Below are 12442 nucleotides of genomic sequence, written 5' to 3'. Positions count from 1 at the left end.
TTTTTTGTCCCATTGTCACTGGTTTGGCACATGCATTCGGAGTTCTAACTGACACAACGGGCAATCAGGATGGTTATGAGGAACTCGCCCCTTATTTCATTGATTTTTGTGAGCTAAAAGGAGCTCAGCTGATTTCTGATCGATACACTATAGTTCCTCTTGCGAAAAGGCACTGTGTTAGTACGTTCATACACTCCGAGATTGTAGCGGGCCGTCGTCCTCCCACTTTTACTGATTCTGGACCAGCACATCCGCTGGTGGCAATGAAAAAGAGGAGAACGAAGATGAAGATCAAGAGAAAGTGGAAAGGGGGAATGAAGATCAACAAGCTGGTGGTTCAATGTCGAGAGATTACTATAGGTAATTTCAGAATGATTTGGCCTCATTCCGTACTCACATTGACTCTTCTCTTGGAGCATTCCAAAATCATTTCGACTCTTCGATTGGATCATTGAGTCAAGAGATGAATGCTCGATTTGATGCACATGACCAGCAGATGGCCGATTTACAGCGCCAGCGGGAGGCTTGGAGACCTCGGTTAGAACTTGGATGAAAGAGTGCTAACAAATTATTTTTTTGACCAGCAGATGGCACATGCAGTAGTTATATTTCGAATATTTTTTTCTTATGAAAGAGTGCTAACAAATTAATTTTTTTAATTGTTAATATGTAGGAAATCCATATTTAAAAAAGAATAATTCATCAACATCCATGAAAAAAATAATCCAACATCTATAAAAAAAAAAAATCCAACGACATCCGAATAACAATCCACCAAAACGCCTCCCTAAACATTATGTGCGTTCTCATCATCTTTATTTCCATCGTCTCCATACATTGGCCTATTTTCCCACATAGCATTAGCAATACTTGTTCTCCATGTATTAGCTTCATTTCTTTGAGACAGTTGGCTTTGAGAAAGATATTCCAAATTGTCAGCATCATTTTCAAGATCTGGTGCAACATCCTCTTCTTCATCTTCGACTGGAAATTCATCAGAACGACACTCTTTTAGAAGAAAGTTATGTAATCCAGCACAAGCCAATACTAATTCTTCTTGTGTTTGAAATGAGAACGGAAGAGCCGTTTTAAAAATTGTGAAACGTGATTTGAAGATACCAAAAATTCGCTCAATCACGTTTCGTAATGATGCATGATGAAGATTGAATAACTCACTTGCATTTCTGGTGACGACCTTGACCACCAAAATCTTTGAGATGATATCGAACACCACGTAACGGAGCCAAAAACTGACATCGGTTAGGAAATCCACAATCCACTAGAAAATATTTACCTTGAGGCACATGAAGTCCATTTGGTCTCGATAATGCGTCACTTAAAAGTTTTGAATCATTGGCAGAGTCTTCCCATCCACTAAGCACATAGATGAACTGCAAATCAAAGTTGCAAGCTGCCAAAATATTTTGCGATTGCACACCATGACGGTTACGATAACTGCTTACGTCTCTGCCTGTTACCATTGCCGGGATATGAGTTCCATCTATAGCTCCGATACAATCCTATAATAAAGTGAATATGTTATACAAGAAAGCTAAAATATTTGATATATGACAAGAGAATATACAACGAAAAACATTAATGAACATAAAATAAAACATTGTTGTATATACAACGAAAAGCATTAATTAATACCAATTTCATATATTTACGATGATTATTTTTTTTTCATGAAAATAATAGATTATACTACAATAATTTAAAAGTACCTAAAGAATGTAATATCGAAATGATCCATACCTTAAAGAAATGATTAAATCTTGTACTTTCCTGAATTTTAGCCCGTATTGTTGTAGTCGGCTTAACCATCATGTCCGGTGCTATGGTGTTCAATGCTTTCAAGATTTTATTGAAGTTTTGACTAGTAGCAAAATGCGAACGACCGAACATTTTCCGAACATTACCATATCGATCGTTGTGTCCTACAATGATCAAGAATGTTGCCACCATTTCTTCAACAGATGTGTATCGTGTATCTGTAACATGAGTTTTCTCTCTAATGATCCGGCATAATTTCATAAAGACATCCGGATACATTCTATACAACTGCCGAAAACTGTTTGGATCTCCGTCGAGCATATTACGTACAAAATGGTATCCTTCCTGAGTCTTTGGTCGTCGCATCAAAGAGTTGTCAATAGTACGCGGCATCATCATAACATTTCCTAATAAAATTATTATTGCCTTAGTTGCCATCATCAAGAGCTTAACCTTTTCATAAAGTTCAAGCTCATCTTTTGTTTCAATTTTATCTTCATAATTCATGTTGCCATATAAACAATGAAACAATAATAAAAATAATAATAAAGACATTTTACTAAAATACAAAAATAAAAATATGAATTCATTAATGATCAAAAGAAAGTTTAAAAACCAAACACCAACAAAACAATGTACTTACAAAAAGATGATCAAACCAAAAAAAAAAAACATAGTTTCCAAAACATGATTGAAATCATCACTATCCTCTAATCCTGTAAGCTATCCAACGTGCTCGTTCCTCAGCAGTCATTTTCAAAAATTCATCTTTCTTTGTCTTGGTATCAAGCAAGTCAAATGCTTTGATGCGAACGTCTTCATCCAAATCTGGAATTTCTTTGATAGCATCCCAAGTTGTATAAGATCTTTCTCTTTGTCTTTTCTTAAGCATAGTATCTCGTTTCTCTAAGAGGATATGAACTCCATCAAAAGTGTTAGTTATTTTTTTAACTTCTGCCATGAAATCATGATGCGAACTATTTTCAGTATGACCAGAATTTATATCAAACTGGGCTCTACTTCTTTTGGCAGCAGCTCTTTTCTGAGTGGAGACCTCAGGCACTTCAGGAAATACTAAAGGTGATTTGGATCCAGATGATGGTGGATCATCTTGAGCTAGTCCCACAAACGCCTCATTTTCAGCATCATAATTCAATTCTTCTATGTGCGGAGCTCTATTTTCATCAACTCCTAATGTCCTAGCATCAGTAGCACTACCCAATCCAATTGAGTTTTTTCCTACAGCCACACCATTCCCAACAGCAATTCTCAAGTCATAATAATCCGGACAATTCTCATAGCGCAAGTATGCATATTTTGCGTGAGCCTAACATAATAAAGAACAAATTTATTAATTAACTATATTATTAAAATAATATTATTTAAAAAAATTATTGCTAACAAGTTTACCTGGCAGTACGCATTCCATACTTCATCTGAAGCCGTGAACTTTTTAGTATTGTTGTCATATCCAAAACCAGAGTTAAACTTCATGAGCGTTGAATAAGCTAATTAACCAACGGTTCTTAAACCATTTGATACGGCTTAGGTAATTGTTATAAGTCTTATTACTTCCAAGTCTTTCATTAAGAATAGGAAGTATTCTTTCTTCAACGGTTGCTTTGCTAAAGATACCACTATTATCACGCCATCCCCGATTCGCAGACTCAACCTAGATTTCTAACAACACATCGCTTTGTTCCTTAGTCCATGGTTCATAGGCTGCCCTCTTTTTCATATCTTGTTGTTGAGAATCTCCCATGATAATATTACTAGACACAAAATACATAAATAAAGAAAAAATAAAGAAAAACAATAAAACTTGGAATCAACTCACATGCAATAGAAAAACAGAATACGGCGCTAACAATTTATAAAGATACAAGATTTATGCAATTGAAAAACTGAATAAGAAAATATTATGAAGATACAAGATTTATGAGAGAATACCTTGCTAATAGTCAATGCAGAACCCTAAACTTGTGTTTTTTTTTGGAGGTGGCTTCAAAATTTGCGTGGTGAAAAAACTGAATAGGCACTAACTATTTATAAAGAATTAACTGGGCCCAGCGATCGCTGGCTTCTTCCAGCGGCCGCTGGATGCCAGCGATCGCTGGCTTCTTGAGCCACGGCCGCGGTATCCTAGTCGGCGCTGGAATTTGAAGATTTTCGAAATCTCATGGTCTGAGGTCGGATTTGTTCGTGTGTATTTTTTGAATGAAATCAATAAAAATCAGTCCAATTATAAAATCCATAGATTTTTAAATACCTCTAGATTTTCATAAATTTTTAAAAGTCTGAACGAATACCTCTGTATTTTTATAGACTTTTAATTAAAAGTCTTGAACGAATACCTCTAGATTTTAATAGACTTTTAAAAGTCTTGAACGAATACACCCAGATTTTAAAAGTCTGCAGAAATCTATTAAAATCCTGAACGAATACACCCCCCTTATATTGTTGGGTTTAGTAACCGGAAGTGGTCGAAAAAAAGAAAAAATATAGAGTTTCGTGACCTCGACTTTCATGCCATTTTTTTTTACCACTTTCGGTTATCAAAACCCAACAATATAAGTATCATTAGAAAGATAACATTAAGAGCTTTCTAACGGTACCTTCGAATTGCCCATCAGAATTCAGACAATCAATTTATTAGCCGACGAACTTTCGGCTTCGGTCAAATTCCAAAAATATAAAAGTTTATGTATTTTTTGACCAAAAAAATAAATTTGGTCAAAAATCAAAATTTGAGTATAGTTCGTGTATTTATAATTATAGGCAATTAACCCTAAATTAAATACATAATTTTTTGTTTACAACTACAATTTACAATTGTGAATTAAAATTAATTCACGTGGATTAAGGGAAAACAATATATTTACTGAAAATCATTTTTTAATTTTTTCATATTTATGATTATTGTTTGTCTTTACACTATTAAAATGGACGTTTTGATATATTAACTCAACAAAAACTCCAAATCCTAGTGAACCTATCTAGTCTGCAACTCCACACAGACACAGGCAAGGCAACCTCAGAAGCAGGAAATCATTTTTCCCTCTTAATTCCAGCAATGAAATGCTTTTTCTGGAAAGCAACACAGGGTGGTCCCATTTTTGGCGCCAACCGCCATTGACGATTTGAAGATCCACGAGTGCAATGCAACTTCTTGTGGCTAACTGATTACCTCTAAATCGGGGAATTTAAACTTGATAATCTAATTGGGACCAGATTGATCTCACTCACCTTCACGTCGCTATTTAATAATTAATTCCACTTCATCGTATCGCTTTTCTTTTTTCACCACCTCCTAATTGGAGTTCCTCACAAAAATTATAAAATGTTTCAGAAATGAAAAGGATTACAATAAGGATTGCTGAAAGGGATTACAATAACTAAAATTGATGCGAATATCTTAATTTATACTCATATGCTCTATTTTACTTGGTCTTGTTTTTCCCGATGCTACCAAATTTTCAGACTCTAGGCAGTGTGAATTTGCCATTTAAGTTCACGACTCCTTTATTTATTTTGAACAGAAAAATGAAATAAAACCTCCTTATGTACTAAGTTCAGACAATTATATATTTATTTCATTATGAGACCAACCAAAAAATACTTTTCTGTTGGGTGTAATTAGTAATGAAATGAATTGAGCTAGAAGACAAAAACACACTTTTTCCTCGAAGCTTACAATATTTTCAGATGAATCCAGGGCCACAAGTTAATGGTCCTTATTTTGAAGATTCTGCATTTTTCGTTTTCGAGTTTCGTTTCTTAATACTACTCATTTACTTCGAAAGTGATTACTGATTAGGTGTAAAGTCGAGACCAAGAATTATTCTTGGAATTTTCTTAAGAATACTAGAAAAACAATCATCTTTAAACACACATGTCTTTTACATCAAATTTGTGACGATTTTACTCGTCTTTGAAGTGGAGAAAATCTATGCATGAACAAATTTGTATAATTTCTTATAATTTGAATATTAATTGGTCAAAATTTATAATGAATGTTAGAATTAAAACTCTTCCCTTCCTTGCCCAAATGTACAACTCTTACTCTCTCCTCTCCTCACGAAATTTGGGCACACAATGCACAAGTAGTTGTGTAGTAGCGTCATTGTAGACGTCTGAAAACTGACAAAATTTTATTAGAGAAAACTAAAGAGAGGAAGAAAAATTAGCAAGGATATTTTAGTCAAATTATGAATGATTTTTCTTTAAAAAAAGGGAAGATGGGAAAATTAGAATTAGAATTTGTATATATAGGAATACGTGTGAAAACATGCACTAGGCTTAATTAATAAGGCGACGAGAGGATCTGTTTGGTTATGTATTAAAGACAAGAAGTGAGTACGATCAACAATTCCGTATCAGTCACTTCACTTCACTTGGCTTTGATTGTGAGCCCTATATAAACTCACCATTTCTCTCCACAACTCAAATTAATATCTGAAAACAATTCCACTTCTTCTTCTTCTTCTTCTTCAATGGCTAAAATCCCGAAGCTCCGGTTCACAACAGAAGTAGCCCCTCCCAAGTTTATCTCCATAACAAGGCTACCGGTGCTCAAAATCTTGGACACCATTGATGAGGAGAAGGCTTACGGATGGACACTCTCCTCCTCCGCCTCCTCCACAAATCGTCAGCAGGCCTCCCCTTTCGAGTGACTCGATCTACTGCTCCTACTATATATTTATGAGCTAAGAATAAAGCCGAGGCAAGAGTTGGACTCTTGTCTTCTGCTACGGCTAGTTTTTGCTATTTACTTGTTTCTTATGTCTTCACACCGCAGCCTGCATTTTATGGGCATGCAGTGAAGAGTTTCTTCTGAGGGCTGGATGAGTTTCTTGTTTTTGTAACTCGTAGTATTTGTTTGTAAAATAAGGATTTATATTCCATTTCGTTAATCAACCTTCTTCTCAAACAAACTCTGGAGTCCGACATACTCCATATAAACGTACAAACAGGAAAAACATTTATGCCTGAGGTTAAATTACAACTCAACTGAATTAATATTGTTTACATTAGTAATTAGCTTTATGCAATCAATACAAAAAAGTAGACTGATAGAGCAGGCTAGTAAGATTATGACATTTTGTTCTTTACCTCACTTCATGCTAATACATCTGCAAAGAGATGAGGAAAAGGCTTATTACTATTGCCTATGAAAACTGCAAGGGAGATTTGTGTTAATTAGAACATTTTATTTCTTTTTTTTTCTTTTTTTATAAATTGAGGAGATCTCACTGTATCTGTTACATGTGTCTGAACTCATTGAATTTGAAGAACATGAATGAATGCTCAACCTGTCACTCCTAACAAAATGGAGCTCAGTTTCTGATATACATCGACTATTTACAAGGAAATAGCAAACAAACAGGGACTAGTCTGCAGCTTCTTTTATTGGCAGGCGTCAATGCTACTGGGATATATGCAGCAGGATCCAACCATTTTACTACTCTTGTCAGCAGCAGCCGAATTCGTGTTGAGAAAATCCCACTTCAAACAGATGTCTTATATACAGTTTATCTCCGGACTTCCTCCAGCGTAGCTGACATGAAGGCTGATGCCTCTTCGAGCGTTCTCTTCTTCTCCACTTTGTTGAAGGCCTCAATACTGTCTCCTTCCTCCCAATCATCGTAATCCTCTGCTCCAATTCCACATTCTAGTCCAGAATTTACCTGTCATGGTAAAGGAGCTATGAAGAGAGGAACGAGCAACACTTGAAACAGGAAAACGTGAAAATCCACATGGTAGAACTGAGTAGGCTAGTAGCAATGTCAAAACATACATTTTATATGTCGTCTTCCTATCAACTGTTTATCAAATAGAATTTCATCAGATTTTCTAGGTTTAACAGAATGCTTAATCGATTATTGAATACTTATATTTTAAGAGGACAGAATGAGTTGAGTTTAAGAGGAAAGAAAAAGTAACAGAGGCCAACTGTCAGAAATTACCTCTTTAACCATCTCCTTGACCCGTCTTAAGGAATCAAGTACGCCAACATGAACTTCTTTGCCTTTTCTAAGCACGCGAATTCCACAGCCTTTAACTAGCTTCCCGTCTGTCACCATGCATCCTGCAACACGCCCACTGCCACTGCTGAATACGGCCCTCACTTCTGCCATTCCTATTGGCACCTCTTCCTGGGAAAACAAATAACTTCCCACATTATGGTGGTCTTCTTTAACGACAAAAATTGCGAGTTTTTGACAAGAACCATGTGAACTAAGAACTGACATATAGTCATTATAAATTTATTCTCACGTAATCTGAGCCACAAAAATCTACAAACATGCTTTACCTCAACTGGATCTAGGAGTCCCTCCATTGCATTCCGCACATCATCAATAAGTTCGTAGATAACTTTGTAAAGCCGAATTTCAACACCTTTGTTGTCTGCATGGCTCTTGACTGAACCAGGTACTTTAACATTAAAGCCGAAAATAATTGCTTTACTTGCCACTGCAAGGTCGACATCACTGGAGCTCACGTCCCCAGTTGCTTGCAGTAGAAACTTCAGACTGATGTTAGCTCGTGGAAGCACCTGCAGAGCTTGTCTGACAGCCTCAATTGACCCCTATAGAAAATACAAATAATTTGAGTTACTTTCATAGGATCTCAAAAGGTCGAGTTAGGTTGCCGATGATACCGATAGGCATACCTGAACATCAACTTTCAGTATAATATTAAGCTGATGAAGATCTAATCCAACAGTCTTTCCAGATGAAACAGCAGAAGCTAATGAAGAAAGTGTAATCATTCCGTCTCCAGCTTTTTCCATAATACGTTCATTCCTCATATAATCTGCCCGTGACTCCGCCTGTTCTCGAGCTATATCAAGTGAACTGACAACCTCAAACTCATCACCAGCTAAAGGAACATTATTTAATCCGATAACCTGCCAAAATTCGTACTTAGTTATCAAGCAACAGAAAAGCAGATCGAGCTTTAAACAGAAAAGAGACTAACATTTACGTTTAAGAGAATGAGATAATACGCCAATACTCAAAATCGTGCAATTAACAAGTTTGCTGCATCTGAGTGTGCTGTCTTATCATCCACTGATAAATAAGAATGACGAAGAAAGTATATTGAATTTACTATTATGTATATACCTGTACTGGAATAGAAGGCCCTGCTTCATCAACCCGTTTGCCTTTATCATCAAATAAAGCTCTCACCTGACATCGCAAATGAGGAGGTCCTAATATCAGTGAAAAATTGAAAAGTTTGACCGAGAAGTTTGATGTAATGGACAAACCTTTCCAAAAGCTTCACCACAAACTACTATATCTCCTCTTTTGAGTGTTCCATTTTGCACAATGAATGTAGTTACAGGTCCCCTGGATTTATCGAGACCAGCTTCAATAACTGTTCCTTTAGCATTCCTATGTGGATTAGCCTTCAATTCTTGCAACTTCAGTGGAGAAACGTGAAAAGAATTGAATAAGAATCAACAAGGACACATAAAAACCATTATAGACAATCAAAGGAAAAGCTGAACGCCTCAACTCGCAATAAAAGGAAAAGCTGAAGAACTATGTATGTGTTCACACTAAGATGCCATTACAGAAGCATATGGAAGTTGCCCGAGATAAAGCAGTAGAATATGTCAAAATTGAAATCAGTAACTGAAAAGTTTCAGCCAGAAATTTCTCTGCTTGAAGATAATGTACTAGTTACCTCAGAAACAAGCATGACTGTTTCCAGCAACTCATCAACATTCTCCCCTTTGAGAGCACTTATCTGTCATAAATTGGTCGGCAATAACTTCAGCACCCAAGCAAAAGTTATTTGTGGATTTGCTATGCTGTGTGTGCATGTTTTTTACTTTTTATTTTCTCCTTTTCTTTTCTTTTTGGGGGCTGGGGGGTGATAATAGAATTTCCAAGGTCTCGAATTTGTCACCTTAACCATTGGGATGTCACCACCCCACTCTTCGGGCATCAATCCAATCGATGAAAGATCTTGCATGACTCGATCTGGATTAGCTCCATCCTTATCTATCTACAATGAAGGGAACATGGAAAGCAATCAAAATTCCCTGAAAAACTAACAGAAAAGAAAACTAAGAAATTTAGCAATCACACCAGCCTCAACATACCTTGTTTATAGCTACAATAATCGGCACTCCTGCTGCTTTGGCATGTGCAATAGCCTCGGTTGTTTGAGGTTGAATCCCATCATCAGCTGCAACTACAATAATAGCGATATCTGTCACTCTTGCTCCACGTGCTCTCATTGCTCCAAATGCCTAGAGGGATATTTTGATATAAGAACGAAACTTTGGAAATATTATGCAAATAACTTCCCAGCTTATGATACTACTTTTAATACAAAAAGGAAGATCAGATGAATGTAACAGCATAAGCTAGAAATGGAATTACTTCATGCCCAGGAGTATCTAGAAAAACACATGTTTGTGGCTTTCCATCGATAGGTACTTGAACTCTGTAAGCCCCTATTCCTTGAGTGATCCCACCAGCTTCAGATGCTGCCACCTAATATAATATGCAAGTCGGAATTCAGTTTCCAGGCAACTACTTTTTCAACTGAAGCGGGTTATATGCAATGTATACCTTGCTCTTCCGTATGTAATCCAAAAGTGATGTCTGCATGTGGAGACAATCCAGTTAGCTGAAGCTTGTAAAGATAAAGTAGTCTATTCAAAACATGGATGAAATTGAGTAAGGATGTTGCTGACCTTTCCATGATCAACATGGCCCATTATGGTTAGCACAGGAGGCCTAAATTCTAATTTATCCAAGTCATCGTCATCAAGAATTTCCTTTTTTTTTCGCCATTTCCTCCACCCTGATAGGATCAGCATCAATGATTTCCACATCATACTCTTCGCAGACCATCTTGACCATGTCTTTACTCAGCTTTAGGACGCCATCGGGCTTTATTCCCTTTGAGTACAGATACCCGAGAATCTCACCCTCACTGGTGGCCAAGTTGTAGGCCAACTCCTCAGTGGACATACCATCTTCCCCAACTTCCATGATTTCCACTCTTACAGGTGCTGCATCTTTGGCCGCCTGAAGTCTGGCAGCCTTTCGGCTTGCTTTGGACCATTTCCTTCCTTTTCTTGCAGTTGCAGCACCACGGATAGAAACATCTAGTTCGGATGTATCCTCATCTGGAATACCATCCTCACCTAGACGCCTACGAGGTGCCCCAGATGGGCCACCCCTCTTTCTAAATCCATCTTTGAATTTTGCAGGCCCAAAGGTCTTCGCTGGTTTTGTAGGTGCTAAAACAGCCTGAGCAATCAGAGGATCAACCACCGGTTTCTTAGATGCAAACTTATCAATTAGAATCGGTTTGCGTGCTTTAGACTTTGGAGGTGCACCAGTTCCATCAGAAACAAGAGGCTTCGAAGCTGCACCAACATCCTTCAATATGACAGGTTTCTTTACAGCAGGGGCTGGAGGAGCTACTGAGGGCCTCTCTTGTAATTTTGGTTGTGTTTTCTGAGGGGGCTGGGGGGGTGTAGGAGGAGCAACAGGCTGAGAGCTAGATAGGGACACCCCTCCTTCATCTATCCTAGGTTCCTGTCTTACCGTTTCCTTCCCAATTTTTTGCACAGCAGACACGGGATTACCCTTGCGCCAGACACTCTTATTGGTCTTATTAGATCTGCGATTTGTGCTCTCCGTGGAACTAAATGGCTTACCATTCTTTTGGTTCACTACGTCACTTATCAAGGGTTTGCTAACAGGGGCATCCGGCTTCTTGCTAGTCTCTAACTTCTCTGCCTTCTCGAGCACCTCTCCTAACGATTCAATCACCTTACTCCTTTCTTCCTCTGCATCACTCATCCTCTCAGCGTCCGACCTCACACTAACTTTTGATTCATCCGGAGTCATGTTAAGAAGGGGATTCGGCTTAGACCCCGATTTCAAAACAGGTTTTGGAGCTGCCTTGAGAAATGTATTAGTGTCACTCTCTTTGCTACCACCATATGTCGAATCAAGAGACACCGAAGTCCCTTGTTCCGCAATGTAATCTGTCGTTACAGAATATCTACAAACACCAACATACCTCCACCTCCTTCCACTAAAACTACTCCCATTTCTATTAATAGAAATGCTCCTAACTAAACAAACAGACCCGTCAAAATTACCAAAAGAAATCATATTCAAGCTTCCCAAATTCGCAAGGGAAGCTAATGAAGCCATGCTTAATACTTATATGCCCTGCACCATTCCAAAAGCATCCACCTTTTATCTCTATATTCAACTCAAATATTGCCACTCTCCTAGGGAAATAAAAAAACAATAAAAATTAAATCTTTACAATCCAGCAACATAATTATTCTCAGCTGCAGAAATCCAGCAATCAACATAAGATAAGCAAAATCCCAGTTCAGAAAACACTAAATTGCACACATATGGGCAAAGATGAGCAGTAATACCTGCAGAATGTCGGGATTCCGTTCCTGAAGTGTGAGCGTTTTCTCTCTCAAGAACTGAAAGTGATGAGCGAGGGAGAAAGATAGAGAAAGGAAGAAGCGGCAATTGAAACAGGAGAAGTGAGTGGCTGAGGGAGTTAGAAACATAAGATGTGTTGTGGTGTGGGTTGGGTTAGGCTTGTGTGGCTATTCCTATGCCTGTCATTTGCATGATAAGGCTTTGATTCATGATTTCTG

At 37.6% G+C, this 12442-nt stretch overlaps 1 protein-coding gene and 1 pseudogene across 1 annotated transcript; both read right to left on the bottom strand.

The window, feature by feature from the left end:
• Nucleotides 1-2479: 2479 nt before the first annotated feature.
• LOC131008357 (uncharacterized protein At2g29880-like) lies at nt 2480-3270 on the bottom strand. Its single transcript, XM_057935240.1, has 2 exons — nt 3187-3270; nt 2480-3103 (listed from the first exon to the last, which is right to left on the bottom strand). The coding sequence occupies exons 1-2, from the start codon at nt 3268-3270 to the stop codon at nt 2480-2482; spliced, it is 708 nt and encodes a 235-aa protein (XP_057791223.1).
• Nucleotides 3271-6965: 3695 nt separating this feature from the next.
• Nucleotides 6966-12442, bottom strand: LOC131012148 (translation initiation factor IF-2, chloroplastic-like; annotated as a pseudogene).

Source organism: Salvia miltiorrhiza, chromosome 2 (assembly GCF_028751815.1).
Source record: "Salvia miltiorrhiza cultivar Shanhuang (shh) chromosome 2, IMPLAD_Smil_shh, whole genome shotgun sequence".
NCBI lineage: Eukaryota > Viridiplantae > Streptophyta > Magnoliopsida > Lamiales > Lamiaceae > Salvia > Salvia miltiorrhiza.
Note: the sequence above shows the minus strand (reverse complement) of the source record. Positions and strands in the feature narration are given on the sequence as shown.